Source organism: Bactrocera oleae, chromosome 3 (assembly GCF_042242935.1).
Source record: "Bactrocera oleae isolate idBacOlea1 chromosome 3, idBacOlea1, whole genome shotgun sequence".
Classification (NCBI taxonomy): domain Eukaryota; kingdom Metazoa; phylum Arthropoda; class Insecta; order Diptera; family Tephritidae; genus Bactrocera; species Bactrocera oleae.
The window spans coordinates 84,170,745-84,191,008 of NC_091537.1; the positions used below are offsets into that span (position 1 = coordinate 84,170,745).

At 35.2% G+C, this 20,264-nt stretch overlaps 1 protein-coding gene and 1 long non-coding RNA gene across 4 annotated transcripts in view; one reads left to right on the forward strand and one right to left on the reverse strand.

Annotated features, from left to right (window-relative positions):
* Positions 1-5,424: 5,424 nt before the first annotated feature.
* On the reverse strand, positions 5,425-6,438 carry LOC118682294 (uncharacterized). The gene is made up of 2 exons (XR_004978057.2): positions 5,807-6,438; positions 5,425-5,744 (listed from the first exon to the last, which is right to left on the reverse strand). It is a non-coding gene; the product is annotated as an uncharacterized lncRNA (long non-coding RNA).
* A 1,348-nt stretch (positions 6,439-7,786) lies between these two features.
* raw overlaps positions 7,787-20,264 on the forward strand; it is a 71,251-nt gene continuing 58,773 nt past the window's right edge. The window contains exon 1 of one of the 3 annotated variants that reach the window (XM_070107079.1): positions 7,787-8,576. Coding sequence is in view for 1 of the 3 variants with exons in the window: in XM_070107081.1 (XP_069963182.1) it covers positions 8,551-8,576 (26 nt within the window). In the remaining 2 variants the exon portion in view is untranslated. The remainder of the gene's footprint in view (positions 8,577-20,264) is intronic. The other 2 variants (XM_070107078.1, XM_070107081.1) reach the window with 2 other exon arrangements.

Here is a 20,264-nt window from a genome sequence, read left to right on the forward strand (position 1 = left end):
TCCGTTGCAGGGTTTGGAGCGTTTCGCTTAGTAGACTGCCTCACGAGTTGTTGTGTATAAGTGTTAATGTGGCGACAACGGTAGTAATGTTTGTGCTTGTCAACGGAGATTGTGATCGAAGGTCGCAGCGAATGGGTAAAAGGGTATTCGAATACAGTTTAATGGAGTTTTCTTTTAAAGTTCCTCAGGTAGTTAATGAAACTCCGATCAAAGATACGATTTTTCAGCCATACAGGCGTATCCAGAAAGCGGAAATCGCTATCACCGACATTTTAATCTACTTTTATCTTCAATATATCGAATTTATAACCGACTTCCTGTTCTTTCAGGCACGGCTTAAAAATAATAATATTTTGGTACTATATTGTATTATCCTATATCATATGATACCTTTGAGGTCTAAAACAGATCTGTTACCTTTCTGAAACTCTTTTGTGAGTCTCCTCTGCTCCTCTCTCTCTCAAAATTCTACTATACCTCATCATCTTAAACCAGATATATGTAGGCCTAACCACATAGCTTTAATTTAATACAGATACCCAATTTTAGTAAAGCTGGGATATGTTTCTATTAAGCTTACACCTATAAATTAAGTTAAAAAATTACTATTTGACCCAACGACCTCTTTAAATGCGTGGGTTGAGCGCCATACTAACAAATGTGTGATCTAGGGTTCGAAACTCGACTATCATAAACTATAAAAACAACAAGTGTGATCTAATAATGCCAATTCTTCAAGCATAACGTCTAAGACTACTGATGCCAATTTTATTTGCGAATCCGACGAAGTTTCAGACTTACCGCTACTGGTATGACCTCTCGCTTGAAAAAGAACTTTCAATCGTCTAAAATAATATTTGTTATAGGTCGCAGAGTTGATCCTCGCGCCAAAGGTAGCGCTGGACTTCACTGTGTATATTAGTCTTTGTGATATCCAAAAACTCCTAAATTTATCACCAGATTCTCAGAGATCGGCAGAATGTTTTAAGATTACCACAAATTTGTTAAGGCAGTTAATATCAATTCCAACCCCGTAGTGGTAGGTATGCCGAAGGCGTGTTTACCGAGTTCACGAGAGATCCATAGGTCCAGCGCTAGAGCGCAAGAGGACCACAAACATGTACCATATAATAAGGGAGAAGCTCGATGTTATTGCTAATGAGGTCACGCACTCCTTAAATAGCTTTGAGGGTACACCGTAGTGTGGTTTTTAACTTTATTTGAGGTTTCCAAACCCTTGTGAACCTAACAGAGGCTCCTCTGTTCGTGCTGGCGATTCCGCCGTACACCTCAGTCATATCTAAATTTCCAGTCGGCTGGCTTCTGCTCACTGGCTTAGCAATCTTTGCTGGCAGTAACCGCGCTTTTAAAAGGGCATTTTTTCGCTGGCTTTCGTGGTGGATGATTCCTACGACTCATGTGCTGGCCCACCAAGGGCACTGTTCGATTTCGAGCTCGATTCCGATCCACATCTACCCACGTACGTTTCGTTAATTTTGTTTTAACGTTATTTATATTTGTTGGAGCCCCATTCAAAGCCACAATCCAACTCCTGGAAGGTAATGGTCAATCAAGGTCCCCAGGTTGCCTCTGTGCAGAGGCCAAGAAGAAGATTGACGCACGCGTTAATGAGACAAAAGATGAAGTCCTCTTAACCAACACCTAACACATCAACTTAATGATGACGAAAGAGGAGCGTCATCTGAGGAGTGGCACGATTTTTAAAGGGGTGTCATCGCCGCATACTTAGGTTACGGAATACCGTACCCACCACCCAAGTTACAATCATATTCGAGGTCAAAGGTCTGTTAGAAGTTTTTACAGGCCGTAAAGACCAACGGTTATTTAGCGTGATACAGGATGCACCGCGCGTAGGCGACCTACCTGGCATCCCAATATATTTATTATATTTCTACACCAACAACCTTTTACCTCACACCACTTTGCTACCCCTGCCTCATATATGTATGTGCGATTCATACATTTAACACCTCATAAACTTATATTTTCCCCATGAGTGAGAATCAGTCAAGCATCGCTTTTAGTGCGCAAAGAGGAATGCAAGAAAATCCAAATCAAATCAAAGCAAATTTTAGATTTTATTATTGCCACAACCTTTTTTTAGCATCACGCAACCAAAATTCTTACTCAACTTCGACACCCATCAGCCGCAGACGGCCGAAACACACGATAGAGACTTGACGGACGCCGCTCTTCAGCGCTGCAGCTTCACTGATTTTGCATAATTTCATAATTTTAAATCAAATCAACGCGCAAAGCTAACAGATAGTAAACAAGCGACGAGCACTTCGGCTGCTGGGAAGCAGATGAGAGATGAGCCCACGAGCCGGTTTGAGCTGACTCTATGGATAAGGTTCTGGGCTGTTAGTGAACGCATTAAATCAGCGATGCTTAAAATTTAATTGGACATAAAGCATATGGGTGCAACAGTCAAGGGAAAAAAAACCAAAAATCCAAAAACAACAACGCATGCAACGCACCCTTGACTACAACAACGAAAACAGCAACAAAAACAATGTAAAGTTTGTGCCGAAACCACAAGAGAATTAAAAACAGACACTGATTTCCCACCCAACCAGACATGGCAATGTGTATAGCTGTTGCATGTGGCATGCCTGCGGGGGTAACACCGGCTAAACAGCTAACAAACAACAATCAAAACGAAATAAATAATAAATATACTTGAGTAATTCAATTTGCAACCTAACGATACATAAAACAAGTCATAACCCTGCAAGCGAAGGGTGACTGCCACATGGTGTACCGTTAGCTGCAAGTATTTCGTACAAACAGCCGTTAGATGCCGCCACACCCGCAACAGCTGTGTAGTAGTAGGCGATGAGTGTTTATAGGATAACATATAAAGCACAACAACAACTATATAAAAGTTACAACAATAACAAAAATTACAACAACAAAAAATTACAAAAACAAACAAAATTGCGAAGACGAAAATAAAAAAATAAAAACAAACAAAAATTACAAAAACAAGCAAGAAACTACAACAACAAAAATTACAACAACAACAAAAATTACAACAACAACAAAAATAACAACAACTGCAGTAAATTACATTAATTCAGTGCAAACGCTTTTTTGATGTTTGCCACAATGAAAATCATTTTTTTCTTTGACGCAAGTGCATGTTGCAAGTGGTTAACGTTGGCCAGCGGTCAGCGCACAGTTAAAGTTACTCATACAACGTGTTGCTCAGCGTGCCTTTGTGTCCGTTGTATACATAACGGTTTAAAAGTTACGCGCTTTGCTGATTGTTGACTGTCCTTTTTGAGGTTCTTTGTGCGCTTAGAGCTTCTTCAGTCCGCTTACGAATAATAACAACAATCATCCACATCAAAATAATGGCAAGAAAGTGCTGTTGGTCAATGTTGAGTACTTGCTACGGTACTTGAGAATTTCACTTTCATGTTCTTAATTTAATATTTTTGCTGACCACTGCGACCAAAACGACCGTCGAGGCACTGGAGACCGTTATTTAATAGCTGACCGCAAGTGCTGTGAGCTAAGTTGGCAACGCAGCGTATAAACCACGCTATGGTATGAAGTCTAAGTAGCCTTTACAGTTAGTCTAACGGTTTTGTTGATTATGCGAATGGTCATTACACGCACGAATATATCACTAATTGGGCTTGCTGAAACGAATGAGAAATAATTATTATGAGGTAAGATGAGCAGCGCTTACCTGGAGTTTACTCTACTTCAAAAAAGCTAACCAGTCCTTTTTTTGACTTCAACCAAGCCAAGGAAGCTGATACCATGCGAAGAGAAGCGACCGCAACAACGGAATGAGTTGGAGAGCTTGTTTGCAACGGAATGAAATAGCTAAGGTTAAACGCAATCTCAAAAATGTGAGAGCTAATTTAACTCCATCTCACATGGCCTTTTGAAAGAGTCCATGGTGAGTTGATCCTTTTTCCGAGCGTTATTATCAAGTGCCTAACCAAAATGGATTGATTCAAGCATGGAGAATCGAGAGTTCCATTACTACCAATGCCAAGTCTAAAGTAACAAAAAAAAAACCGATTTTCTTCAAAGTGGACCCGGTTCTGAGCATATAATGTCACATTTCTGATTTGAAGCAGATTCTCATAAAACACGGTTCTTGTATGTGTTTTACAACCAACCACTTACATGATGACATCAAGACAGACGCCATAAATAGAAGGAGAAGCTTAACCAAACATCATGTAGAAGAATTGTAGACATGAGTTTAGCTTATAGAGAACTTATGATACAAAGCTCTGCTTATGTTTTAACGTCTTTAACGGCAGAGAGCTGTCATCGCATCTGAATAAGGGTTTAGTAATATACAAGAAAACAAGCTGAGAAAGATTACCAGCTGTTCCACGACATTAGGGTCTATGCAACCGGAGCGGACCCGAATTCTTGTTCAGCCAAGAACTGTCAACTCCACAGCATTCCCCGGCGATCTAATCCGATTTGATTCGGTTTGTATTATTTCCAGTTATAACGATATGGTTGTAAGTTCCAGGCTCTTGACTCTAGCTAATTCATTCTTTTCTCCATGTGAAACCCTTTCGCATGAGCCCTATACCTATTAATAAACCGACAAAAGCATATCAGCGCTGCTTCATTACTAGATGTTCCATTCCCGGATTGGTAAAAATTTCGCAGGTGGAGTTGAACCATAAAATTCACACTCTTTCACCGATCAACACATTTCGATCCAATATCTTTTCAATATACTTTTTAAGGCTATAACCCATTCTGGTCTTATCAAGCGTCAACAAGGACAAGAAGAAGTACCTCCTGCGTCACAACGATTAGGAGACCAAGTCACTGTTGACAGTAAAACTTCGTCCGAAATCAATCGGAGAATCAATCAAGGTGCTATCATGGGCTCAGCAGGCAATTGAAAAATAGGACTTTCTCTGACAAAACCAAACTAATATTCTATAATTCACTGATACCCGCTGAATGACACGGAAGCTCCGACGATGACAAACAGCGAAGAGCATTCTTTAGGAGCTTTCGAGGGAAAGTTCTTCGAAGAATTTTTGGTCCACTACGCGTGGTCATGCGCAATGCAGAGACGACTGACAAATGCTTATGGACGCGGTCAAGACCAAAACCCGGTTGTAGTGCCAACCAGACCTGATACCCCATTCTGGTATATTTTTGTTGGAAGTATTAAGCTAACTCTTTAACACAACATGGCAGGAATAGGTGCTTATACCCACACACGCTTCTTAGTTGATTAATAGCGTTGGCGAGCCAAAAGCAAACACAAGAAAGTAGGTTGTTTCCACGACAGTCGGGTCTATGTAATCGGAGCAAACCCGGATTTTTATCCAGCCAAGGATTGTCAATTGAAAATCCTTGGAACTCATTGTTGACGTATGTTTTCCATATAAAAAAAAAATCTGTAAAAAATTTAAAAGTTATTTATCCAGTTTGATTACAAATAATAACCTCAATTTTTATATCAAATCAAGCCAAGGGATTCACTCTCAAAGCAAATGCATAAAAAAAATTAAAAATAAGCTCCATTCCCAAAAAGCATCACCATTTCCATGTTAATTGCCATTAAGGAAATTTCCAACACTTCACATTACTGTCATTATAAGCCGCGCCCATTCTAAAAGCTTTCAATGCATTGTCACCTACAGCACACCCAAATATGTACATACATCCGCATATGTGTATGTGCATGTAGCACGAGCTGTTCGTTAAGCAATTCACAACTGTAATTAAGAAATTGCGAAAATGACAATAAAATCGTCGAAGAGGAAATGCAACCACTTACCGAAACAAGTGCAATTACATACTACACCGTTATGCGTACATGTATGTATGTATGTGCATGCATTAAACCCTAGAGTAGAGTCGCAAGCGTTAGGCCACTCAGTGTGCAACTAAAGTCACTGCGCCGCAAGCTGTCACAACTGACACTTTGTTTAAATTTCTTGATTGTTTTGCTGATGCACCTTCTTTTTTTCAATTTTCAATACAGAAATTATGGTAAATGTGTTCACCGCCGCACACCCAATGCGCCGCAGCTTTATGCACAATCAACCAACTGTGTGCAAGCGTCACCTTTTAGCTCCGAATATGTGCATAAATCAGCTAGATTAGCTTTTTAGCGCATTCCCCAATGATAACGTTGTAAATTGAGTGCCTGTGTTCGGCAGGTGTGCGATGTTCAAAGTGCCATTGCACAACTAGCACTCGCTCACCAACTAATTTAGCTAATTGCAGCATCCTTCGGGGATTGCTTATGGAACTGCACAATTTTTCACACTTTGATTGCACATGAGAACAGGCAAATTTATGCATGTGTATGTTCACTTCCAGCGGGATGTGTGCAAAAAATGTTTCCATGCAAAAAAAAAAGTAACAAAGAGTGCTCCACAATAAACAATAAATAAATATTGTCAGTTTTGAATGCACTGCACAGTTTGAGTGCTTATGCATGCTTGCCAGTAGGAGTGTGTTTAAATTTTAAAATTTATGGCGACCTCTGTAGGAATTGTTGACCTTTATAAAAGGTTCATAAATTGGAAAAAGTTTCATTATTCAAGAAGCTTATCAAATGCGCTGAAAGATATTTTTTAAAGAAAAATTTATTATTTTCTTTTTCGGTTTTTTTTACAAAAATTTTTATTGAAAAATTTATTTTTTCTCCCCTTTTTTTAAATAAATATATATTTTCAAAGTTTATTTCTTGAGGAAAAAAACTCTTAAACCAAATAATAATTTTTCAATTTTATTAAATTCAAATCCCTATAAAATACCGTGTTGCTTTTTTAAGCTGTGTCAAGTCAAATTTTTTGAAACATTTGGAGCTTATACATATGTATTTTTTCAGAAAATTCGAATATCAAATGAACTTGTGTTTGAGAATTTTCTCTAAAAGTTTGAAGAAGAACCGACCAATAGTTTCGGAGATATAAGCGTATTTGTAAATATCGTTTCGACTTCTAAAAATTTAAACACCTTTTTCTCGAAACGCTGTTTTCAGAAACGGTGAGGAAAGCTTCTCCGCAACGGCTGGATCCATCGACTTGAAATTACGCGACTTTTTAGATACATGGACATATAAGTATATTTATCAGTTAATCATCGAATAATGTATTGGAGAATGAGGCCATGTGTAGAAGTTCTCATAAGTTAAGAAATTTTTTTGGCTGCCATTCACCTGGGAGTGACCAGAAACTTTTTGCTTTCTTTTACATATGGTTCAAATATCTCACAACTTCCAGCCCCAGACAAAACATGCTTTGGGTAGCCAACGACACCCTTTTGGAGTTCTCTGCAAGACTTCTCGCAAAATTGGAATATAAAAAAAATCCTTAGTTTTGAATGTATATCAATAAAAATTTACGATTCAATATGGCGGAGTCCGAAACTGCACGATATTTTATAAAATAATAAGCTGGGATTAAGTTATATTAAAAATCGAAAAAAACTTGCATAATTTACATTGTTGGATTTTTACAATTTAAACGTTAAGTTGTCGTGGCTATATATATAAAAATATTCTTTAACTCATCCGCCCATACAGATTATATCCCCGAATTTGGGTTACTTTTTAAACTTCTTCCAAAATAATGTATGTTTTCTCTACTAAAAAATTTGTCAAGCAGCACGATTTACCGGCGTTAAATTTTCGTATCAGCGCCGCCACACTTTCTCAACTTTTCCACAGCGCACTCTTCTGGCAACATTGTAAATTTATTTTGCTTTCGCTTTCTCATTGTTGCTGCACAATTTGTTTCGTCTGTCGAGTGTTTTTCGTTTTTTTTGTGTGTGATTCTGCATCAATAGAAAAATATTTCCGTTAAAAACTGCACAAACAAAAACAGCAATAAAGTTAATTAATATTTACAAAACAAGCCATTTCATAATTTCATAAACGTCAAATGTATTCGTAATACTTTTAAGTGAAATTCGGATAGCGATCGCTGGCGCTATATGTTCAACAGCGTCGTGTGAGTGTTATCTGCATACATATGTATGTATGTTTGTTTTTGTGTGTACACGGCTATATGCGTTCGTCTGTCGGTCCGTCCACGGTGTGTCTAATAGATACTGTCTATACTCGTTGTAACTAAACGCCGCGCATCCCGCATCAACGTTTCAGGTGCGATGAATCATACCTTTTTGAACGAGTAATTGTAAGACAAAAAAAAATACTTAAGCAGTAGCAAACAGAAATAGTGCTGGTTGTTGCTGCAACAACAACAATATAGTAATCAATTAGTGCAAAGCAGGAAAAGCAAATGCATTCTCGAATGCTGTGCGACAAGGTAAAATGTGCATATAGTATTTTAGCGTTTGTGACAAATATAGCTGCGGTTGCAACGTCCAAGTGCATTTATGTGGATTTGCAAATGTCATTGTTGGAACAACTAACAAGGAATTACATTTACCAGCATTAGCATACATGTGAAAGTTGGAAATAACAAGCTGCCAACTTTACTTTACCCCATTACAGAGCTGTAACGATTGGATAATTGGCGTGTATTTACTGTGGTGCCGCACGCAAAAATGAAAATGGTCAAATTATTCTTCAGGTAGGTGTCAAAAATTGTTCTTTACATACATAGCACATTATATTATATACTTGCTTCTGTTTATTTTTCGCATATAAATCATAAACGTGTTAGAATCATTAAAAATGATTATGAATGAAATGCAAAGCTGTGCTCTAGCTGAGTCCATACAAGCGCTAACGCTTTAGAGCGGACCCGCTTTAGGAATTGACGACAACTTCGAACCTACGCAACTCAACGCTTACACTAAATGCCGTAGCACTGCTAGCTGGTACTGTGTCTAACATACCGGTGCCGAGGCGCTACTCTCTGCCTTTTATATACTGCTCTTGTGCGTGCCTACGCGCTCTACCGTGTGCTGGTTTATTTCTGTGAATGACGTAATGCCATCAGCTCTAGCAGCGAGCTAAGCAGTCGTACACAACAAAATCACACACACACAAGCGTTAGCAAACAGCCAACCTAACTGATCCAATAGCAACGACCAACAGACGGGTCACAAAGAGCCCAGCTAGCAAATCCACGTATATTTTAAATACAAATGTTATAAATGTATACAAACACCACAACAAAAATGCAGAAAAAAGTTCGGAAAAAACAACACGCGCTAGCGGCTAAAACGCTCGTTGTTGGTCGGTTTGGCGTTTGTATGATTTTTTTTTTTTTTTTTTGTATTGAAGCTGGTTTCTTTACGTTTAATATGTAGTACACACACTTCTTTTAGTTTTGCCCATTGTTGTTAAAGCTACAGTTGCGGACAGTGGCGGAGGCACTGTTGCAACGGTTTTTATTGTTTTTGTTGTGTGGCTCGTTTTTACTTTTTTGGGTTTTGCTCTTTCCATCAACGCTGTTGATGATTACCCCACAAGTTTTTGTAGTTTGTGTCTATGGGAAATCGCTGCAACATTGTGCGTTGCCTGAAATTTGGTCAATGACCCACCGCCACTGTTACTCTCTGACATGCTTTGATACTTATTTTTACACTGATGACGTCGCTAATGCAACGCTATTTTTATTGTTTAGTGCAGATAAATTCTTTTGTTCTTGGTGTAGGCTGTGTGATTGGCAAAATTTTAACATTTGCAACACGCTACTTAGGATTTCATAATATTATTGGTTACCAGGTGGGGAGAGTATAATTTGAAACTGAAGTATTATCGCTACACACACGTGATGGTAATTTATCGATTTCCTGATTACTTGCAATATTGTCAACTGCACTGCACTTATGTGTATATGTATTGTTGTGCCTGGTTGGATCATAGTATAAAAATAAATGCTTACTGATTTGAATGGTAAAATTACAATTCGTAAGACTTTCTGAATAATAAAGATGTCAGTTTGCATATAAAGTTCCTGTAATGCAGTAGTACTTCAAAGTGACTGGCGGCAAGCGCATGTGCTAATTATAGTGAAAGTAAGTTAGTTGTATTAATACAACAACTGAGATCTTATACATGTTCGTGCATTATACGTTAAAACTTTAAACCGAACATTAAGGGTTACAGGTTTCAGGACCAAAAAAACAGTTCTAAAAATAAAATTTTCAATTACTAACCTCAAAATCAGAATTAAATCTTTAAATTCCAATGAAAATCTAACTTTTAACCCAAAATCTAAAATGTTGGGAAAATATTGAACATTGCCAAATCGAAATTAAAAATCGAAAATTTTATATTTAATTCCAAGTCAAAAAAACCAAAAAATAATTATAAACATCCGATTAAATTTTTTTTTTAAAACCGTTATTTGAGATAAAAAATTTATTTTGAATTTTTCAATTCGATATTTGGGAAAAGAAAAATATTTAAAATTTTTTAATTCGGAATTAAGGATTAAAAGTTTATTTAAATTTTTCAATTCGGTATTTGGGAATAGAAATATATTTTCAATTTTTTAATTGGGATTTGGGGTTAAAAGTTTATTTTAAATTTTTCAATTCGGTATTTGGGAATAGAAATATATTTTCAATTCGGTATTTGGGATAAAAAATTAATTTTTCATTTATTTCAATTTTTCAATTTGGCATTTGGGAATAGAAATTTGAAAAAATACTTTTAATTAAGATTTTCGAAGTTACAAAAAAAAACATATCAATTAAATAATTTTTTAGGGCTATTTGCAACGCTTCGCTTGCACTGAAGCTTTATATAATACCCCTCACAAATAGAAAAGTAGTCATACAAAAATCTGATTTTGATTGATCGATTTGTATGGCAGCTATATACCTTCTGCTCAACGCAAAACGAGACTTTATCCATAACTCGACAAGGACATGACATATGGCCATACTATTTTTTGCTTAGGTTGGCAGGACTGTTATATGTTTACATGTCAAATTTGAGCGCGATATGTCACATTTTTTTTTAAGGCACTATAAACAAGTCAACCTCGAGTGTGTTTTTCGAATTTTACTATGAAAATTAACGTTGAGCAAAAAGTGTTTGTTTGAAATTTTGTTATTCCAATGAAATAAGTGCGACGGACGCAATGAAAATGTTGCAGAAGGCATGTGGGGAGTCTTGCCTATCACGTGCACGTATTTTTGATTGGTATAAGTCGTTTAAGGACGGCCGTACATCGCTGGAGAACTTGCCCCATGATCGTCGTCCAGCAACGTCAATAAACGAAGAAAACGTCGAAAAAGTAAAGAAAATTGTGTTGGAAAATCGTCGTGTGACTGAAAGAGAGATAGCTAGTGAGCTCAACATATCAAATGGATCCGCTCATAGCATTATTCACGATGTTTTGGGCATGAGACGTGTGTCTGCTCGACTTGTTCCAAAATCCAGCTCATACGTCTCGTCTTGTACGCGATTATTTGACCAAAAACAACGTAAATATTGTTCCGCAAGCACCGTATTCACCCGACATGGCATCGGGACAAAGCATTTTCAGTCGATTGAAGTCATAAAAGAGAATTCGAAGAAGGAACTGAAAGCCATACCTAAAGCGGCCTATAGAAGTGTTAGGAAGATTGGAAAAAAAGGTGGCATATGTGTATCGCCTCTAATGGTGACTATTTTGAAGGGGATAAAATAAATATTGAAGAATAATTAACCGTTTTTGTTGTTTGAGCCAGTCTCGTTTATATTTGAGCGGAAGGTACATATATGCTCTAGTGGTTCATTCTGAATTGTTCGAAGATTGTACCGCTGCCTTGGACAATATGCTATCCAAATTTCGTGTAGATGTCTTACCAAATAAAGAGGTTTTCCATACAAGCACCTGAGTTTGACCGATCATTTTGTATGGCAGCCACTTTCTACAGTTGTACGATATCAGCGGTTTCGACAAATGAGCAGCTGCTTGCGAAGAAAAGAAACTACAACATTTCCGAACGATATCTCAAAAAGCTGGGAAGGCTTATCAATGACCCCGCGAATGTTTCGGCATTTGCTCCTTTTCTCCCGATCCGATTATTCAGCGATTGTTCAAGATTTTTTGTTATTTTTATTATTATTATTATTATTATTTTTATTATTATTATATATTTTATTATTATTTTTATTATTATTATATATTTTATTATTATTTTTATTATAATTTTTTCTATTATTATTATTTTTATAATTTTTTCTATTATTATTATTTTTATAATTTTTTCTATTATTATTATTTTTATTATTATTTTATTTTTATTATTATTTTATTATTATTTTAATTATTATTATTATTTTTATTATTATTATTATTTTTATGCCTTTTCTAATTTTAAATCAATAGCCTTTTTCCTGAAGTCTAAACTGTTTACGTTCAGAACTGTCAGATTGCTCATTGCTTCCAAACAATTCTTTCAGTGACAAAATTTATGTAATTTTCGACAGTTCTTTTACAGTGCTGCCAGCAACTGGCATAATGTGTTCAATACTCCAATTGTCGGCAATTCTTCTTTCCAATTCGATTCTGAATAAGGGCATCAGCTCCTATCTATTAAATGTACTCTGATAAACAGTGCAAATAATTAACGGTAATATCTTAACAGAAATCCTTAAATAGACTATACAAGTATATCAACAAATAACAACCAAAAAAAAAATGAAACAAATTCTGCATATTTTCCAGCTGATAAGTAAGTCCATTAGCCAGATGACGTCAAGTTCTGTAAAAATGCCAATGTTTATAAAACCTGATAACCAATTTAGATAAGAGCAATATCATTATTTACTGATACTTTGCTATCTTAAATTAACGTACCCATTTTTCATAATAACGCCAATAAGAAAAAAGTACGCCAACAGTCAACCAATATTTATCTTTTCTCAATACATTCATTGGAGATAAAAAGCTGTCAAGTGACAAAGAGCAATCTTGCAGTGGTGTTATAAATAAAAGTAACGGTTTATCTAGTAATAATGACAGCAGTGAAGTGGTGCGATTAACGGTGTAAAATGACAGGTTTTTCTGCGTATTTATGAAATCGTTCTGACATCACGGATTATACTTAGTTTAAAGACTCACTGAAGCTTGGAAATGAGTCTGCTTGATGAGTCAAAGTTTTAGATTGTATTTATATTATGGATTTTTTAGAATTAATATCTATAATCTTTCACACATACATATCTTTTTGTACTTGTTTTTTGTTTTAACGGTTATTATCACATTCAATCGCTTTAAAAATTTAACATGTGGCAACCCTAATAAAAACAAAAATCGATTTTAAGCCTTCACTAAACTTTTTGGTTGATATCATTATAATAAAATCGTGTAAATTTTATTGAATTAAGTTTATAAAAAGGTGGCAACTCTACTTGAAATATATTTGCTCACTTTCTTACACTTTTTCTGTTTGAGACCTATATCGTGATATTTTATATTATACATTTTTTTTCGGTTTAAAATTTGCAAGCGGGTGACAACTCCAAGAGTTAGGCATTAAACAAACTAAAATCTGCACAGTGGCAATACTCTGTATACTGACTCTGTGATAATATCGTTTCAAACAATCGATTTTACTGCCGCTCCTAAAGAAATGCGTCATCAAAAAGTTAAAACGTCAAATTAAAAGCAATACAAAAACTGCCATGACATGTCAAAGTAACTGTTAAAACGTCAGGGTTTCTCTAAATTATAAAAAAGAGGGCATTGAATCATACTACACATAGGCTTCAAAATTGTACATTACCAAATTTTCAGTAGAGCGTCTTCCCCAACAATAGGTGCAGGCGATCTTAATACGCGTGTAACGATTTTATTTTAGAAATAGAATGATAAGATAATAATAACATCTTACTGACATTAACACCGTGCAATAATATTATTTTAGAGCACTATTAAAAATAAGCTAATCAAACATTTTCATGGTTGCCACTTGCCTTTTTATTTTGAAAAATTTTGCTCTGTAGAATTAACAAAAATCCTAGATGAAATCGGTTTCTTCTAGATCTATTTGATAAGGGATGGGTTCTAATATAAAATTTGATGATCTGTATATAGATTTTTATAGAATCTGTCGATATCGGATTTTATGCAGAATATGGAACAAAAAACTCTTGATTGTGGGACACACCTATTGTGGCAGCCTAAAAAAGGCGAATTTTGGGAATTAAAAAGAAATGCGATATTAATTGTTTTAAAATTTTGAGAATATATTTAAGCACATTTCCGGAATACACATTAAAATGCTTGAAGAAAAATATTAAATATTTTTATATATATTGACCACTACTGCAGTGATTCCTGGAAAAAAATGTACAAAAATTCCCAGGTAAAAGTAATTGTGTGTACAATGACGTAAGGAAAAAAATAAAATTTTTTCATGTCAACCCAGTATATTTTTTTTTTACTTAAAATTTTGGTCGTTTTTGGCCTGGCAAAATTCGGTTTTGATCGTGTTCGGACCATTTGTCTCCGAGTAATCACTTAAGTAATTTTGAAAATGCTGTTTCGAGAAAAATAAACTGATTACGCTGATTCATCTAAGTTTTTACATAGAAGTTTATAACTCAAAAACTATTTGAAATATTGATTTAAAATTTGTGTATGCAATTTTTTAAGGTATAACCTATCGAAATATGAAAAAATCGAAATAGGGGCACACCTATAATAAAAAATACTTATAAAACTATAGTATAGAGGATTTAATCTTAAGATTGACAAAAACTGTGAATTTTGCTTTTTCAATGCCACTCTTGAACAATTTTCTTAAAATAAATATTTAACGTGAAGTTGACAAAATTAAGTGTCCATATAAATCCGTCATATATATTTAACAATCTGGTACATGACTTAAGCAACCATATACATAAATTACTATGTACGAACTGTATCAATAATATGGCATATAAAGCAAATGAAGGATTCTGTTTGACAGCTTAAAGTTGGCTGCTCAAGAAGAAATTATAAAAAAAGCAGAATATTATTGAGAAAAAAGGTAACATATTTAATTTAATGGTCAAATATCATATATTGCGAATTTAGGAGTCTATACTATGATACATATATTGTAAAAAAGAATGTGAAAGAATGACAAAAAGTCAAAAACTTGAAGTTTGCTTATCTTAGATAAGTCGATTCATAATGGGACTAAGAGCTACTAAACTGTCAAAATACAATTATCGGTAATTTTGTGACCTGCTAAAAGGATAATATGGATCATTTTTGGAGCGGTTAAAATGCAACTATCGATAATTTTGTGACCTGCTAAAGTACAATTATCGATAATTTTGATACCGCCAAAAGACAATTATCGATAACTTTGCGATCTGCCAAATTTCAATTTCATTTTCATTTTAATTTTGTGACTTGTTAAAATGAAACTATCGATAATTTTTTTATTTGTTAATATGCAATTATCGAGAATTTTGTAACCTGTCGAAAGGAATTATCGATAGAATTTCCGTATTTTTGAAGTCAGTAGCGTTGCCAAATAAATGCAAGTATCCTTCTGTCATAACAGATATTCTGCCTTACAGAAACTAAAAATATGTTACTCGATAAATAATTTAAGTACTGTTATAAATTATGATTACTTTTGCGCATAAAGCGTAACATTTTTAGAATTTCCTAATAAACCAAAATAACTAAAAGTCATAAACAAAAATTTTACAAAGTATGCAGTCATTGATCAGGAATGTGAAAGAAAAATGTTTTGATTATTTCGCAGAAAATCGGTAAGTTTCGGCACTACAACTACAACAACACAACTGTTGTGAGTTGGAGTCATTATTGGTATAAATGTATGTATGTATGTAGGTATAAAAGCGTATCGCTTTATTAAAAATATTTACGCCAACCGTGAGTGATCTAATCTAATATGGACTCAAAGGCTATGTGTTAATGTGTTTATGTACGGTATGTACCCACATACTATAATTAAAATTCCGTTTGTAACACATACACGTGGAGCACTGCCACCGCATTACGCTTTTAGGATAATAAAAGATGATTCACCGTTATGTTCGTGGGCATATTTGTGGCTCTATGCAAATAAATGCCATAAATTCACCAAAAATCACTGCAACAAACTGCAAAATTCTCCAGGTTATTCCCACTGTCACCACTTTCTAATGAAAGCATTAATCATGAAAATCGATAAAACAACAATAATTAGCAATTAATTAATAACACTATATTGCATTTGTTGCTAACCGGCAGTCAAATGCTTTATATTTATTTATCTTACATTTACTTCATTGTTCTCCATGATAAAATCACAATTGCGCCGGTTGACTCACAACCAACGGGATATACGACTCACACGCGCCCGATTGATCAGTCTTCATACGAAGGCGTAGAACAGTAAATACCTAAATATATACATACGTATGTGTGTTCTATTTGCTCGCCAACAATATCGCCGCTCGTTCATGTAAACTATGCTAATTGTTGTTTAGCGAGTTTGCAACGCAGGTGATTCTGGAAGCGACATTCCAGCGTTTGTACTCACCACCACTTGAAATGGCGCCATTCAGACAGCCAGCCAGTCCAGTGCAGCCCAGCCCATGATTGCTGTTTTAGCACTTATCGACATTGCTTGTGGTTCCGTTGTTCTTGTTGTTTTTGGTGGCGGCGTCGTTGATGATTATGCTTTGGCAAATATTATTTTCATTGTGGCGCTTCCTAATCAGTTCCTCGGTTTTAATTTGTGTAAATACCGCATATCTTTTGTGTGCGTTGTTTTGCCTTGTTTACAAAAAATTTAAATCTTTTTTTTAATGTTTGGCTACTGGAGAAATATAATTTACATACGTATTTTTCTCAAAATGTGTACTTACTTTGCTGACGTGGCTCCGAACACTTTTTTCTCTTTTAATGCTATAATATCAAAGGCTTGTCGTTAAGCTTTGAAATCTTTCAGTATGCACTCTGCGATACGTCACTTCTCTGCTTGCAATCATTGAGCTCTGCTTCGTTGGCAAATAATTAACTTGAGAAAACAACAAAAAATTATCTGGTTGCATTCAATGCATGTGCCAAATAAAGCGCTAAAAACGCTTGTGCTTCTAATTATACCATATTTGATTATGCCAGTCCTTTTAATTTAGACCAGTTGTGTGTTCGATTCACTACTCTTCAAGTTTGGCAAATAAAGCTAATAGCTATCCAATTATTGTGTATAAAACTAAATTTGTGCGTTTTTTCTAACTTTAAATATTTTTTTAAGAAACTCATATACCATAGTATTGTTCAAAGTGTTGCCCATCCAAAGCTACTATATATTTTCCCATCTTTCTGGCAATTTGTAAGTTTCTTGCCAAAAGAACTGCGCCGACTTGGCTGCCAATAATGACTCAAGCCAATTTTTGATACCCTGCTCTGATATGAAGCGCATTCCAGTGAGGTCACAAGGGGCAAGATCTGAGCTATAAAGCGGATGAAGCAAAACTTCCAAGCCGCTGTTTATTAAATAGTTTTTTAATCGGTTCTGCTTATGTGGCCAAGTGTTGTCATGAAAGAAAATTGTTGCCTTATGTCTAGTCGCGAATTCCGCGCGTTCTTCGGACCCTTATTCAATTTTCACACCAGATCCTATAAAGCGCTTCTTTACCATCCTGTTTGTGAAATTTATTGCTTATGGCTTATTTATTCAGTAAGTAATCGTACTTTAAGTAGTTTTCAACATAACCATTATATGGGGAGTGGGCGTGGTTAATATACGATTTTACCCATTTTAACAGAGTTTGAAGAGGTGATAAAATGACTTCTTCTTAGCAAGCTTGGTTGATATAGCTTAAGCGGTTTGGAAGATATGTTCATCAAACCAGACGGACGGACGGACAGAAAGTCGCCCGGATTTCAACTCATCTCATCATCCTGATCATTTATATATACATAACTCCATATATATCTCTTATACTCTGTATCAACATGTTGCAAAAGTATAAATATTTTATGGTATGATTACTGTGACACCCAAATATAGCTTATCTCAACATCTTACCTTACTTCTTGTCGAATTCCATAAAAAGATTTTCCACTTGTAAAGTGACTATTATTAGCTAAGAGTCGATAATTGTTTAAGGTCACACAAATTTGCATGAAATGCAAAAAATCTTGCGAAATCTCTAGTTCCTATCAATACCCTAAAACGCGCCCATAAAACAACAGTCTTTATGAGATTAGTTGGGTAAACCGGCTCATAAATTCTAACGCAACAAGTAAATTTTTCCTGTTAAAAATATTCAAAACACAAAGCGAGTCTAAAATATCCTTTGTTCCGTATACAGTAATTTCGCATCGTACTAAATAAGCGTTTTCATTCAGCACAGTTTGAGAGGCACTGGCCATTAGCGGTTGCTACTTGCGCTTCCGCATTGCCAAATATGTCGAAAACTCAGCACAATCAATTTCGCATTTAATGCGTGCATTTATGATCTCTGTTTGCGCTCTATAGCTAAGTAAACAAAAATTCTTTTCACACGCCAGTTTTGATTGCATTCACTGCGGCTGCCTGCGACCGCTTCCACTGCAAGTGCTCCAAGTTTGACAATTTAATTTGCTTCGATTAACGTTGAATGGCAACACAATTGAAAATATCGAGCGCGGCCAATTGCCTTTCGCATTTAAACATATGAAACTACATACGTGTGTATGTGTGTTTGTGCTGTGCGACGCGTCGCATGCGTAATGCAAAAGCGCTTGACCTTCGCAGGAATTTTTGTGCGATGCATTGTCGACGGAAGTTGTTGAATGGAAATGTGAATAAAATTGTATTTACAATACATAAAAACATATACAAGTGCATACATACATATGTATGCATTTATGTATGTACATGTGCACAAAAGAAATTTATTAAATGCTTGTGCAAATAAAACAATTAAATCAGAAATCTGTAAAGATGAATGTGTATCTGAACGTATGTTAAATTAATTATGAGCAATAAATATCAATAAAAAATCGATAAATTAATTAAAAAGCAATGAGATTTAAATGCTAATAACAGTGTGTTGCAAAATTAAATGATACAATCAATAAGAAAAAACGTAAACTTCGGTTGCACTACAGCTATACCACTCACAGAGGCATTTCTTATAGCAAAGAAGTGTATAAAGAGATTGTTATACTAATTTTAATCGGTCAGCTTGTATGGCAGCTATATGTTATATGTGAATCGATCTGAACAATTCGGAAATTATACCGCTGCCTTGGACATTAAACTGCGCCAGATTTCGTAAAGATATCTTGTTGAATAACGAAGTTTTCCATACGAGGACTTGACTTTGATCGTTCAGTTTGTATGGCAGCTATATGCTATAGTGGTTCAATATCGGCGTTTCCGACAAATAAGTAAATTCTTGTGGAGAAAAGAACGTGTGCCAAATTTAAGATCGATATCTCAAAAACCGAGTGGCTGTTTGGCGTATATATATTTAGTACAGCCAGACCGATAGAGGGACATTGCTAAATCAAATCGGCCCGTCGGTTCATAAAATGGAATTTTTTTATTCGTAACTAAAATTGGTGTCTAAGTACACAGAAAATATGTGAAAAATCAATCAAGGATTGCATGTTCGATTAATAGTTTTGTTGTAATGGCTATTTCACTGTGAAAGGTATGCTTTAATATAGAAATAAGTTATTTTTTCTCGTAAAAAAAAATACATTTGCTTACATAATGCAAAAAGAATTTGTACTACTCACCTATTAAAGAGAAATAATACTTATTTTATATTATATAATATATTTATGGCGAATCGAACAAGCAATTGGTATAACGACAGCATAATCAAATAGGAATAGAATAGCAAGGGATTGTGCCATTTTAATATAATAATAAATGAGCCACATACTCTCTTGTGTTGAACAGGAAATTTTGTTATCCAAGCAGAGCAGAGCTCTGGTTTAGCGAGCAAATGAGTGGCGTATTGAAGATGGCTGGATAGTTTGGAAAAATTCACTACCTTAAGGTCAGCTAGAACATACATAGTAAAAGTACAGAGTAGTTTAAAAAAAAAACAGAGTACAGTTCTGACCAATGACTGTCATATCAAATTCGGAGTCTGTTCTGGTTATGTAGAACCGAGTGTTGTGAGAAACAACGTAAAAGTGATGTTAAAATCTATTACGACTATATTTGCACCAAATTACATGTTATAGCTTTTTCTGGTAGATTTGTGCGCTTGAAAATATACAAAAAAAATAAAAATTACTTCTACCTGGGCCGCTATAAACTAAGTTAATTTAACCTTCATTTTCGTCTTATAGAACTATCTCTCTTTCAGTCCCAAAGACTCTCAAAAAATATGTATACCGTAATAGATTGTT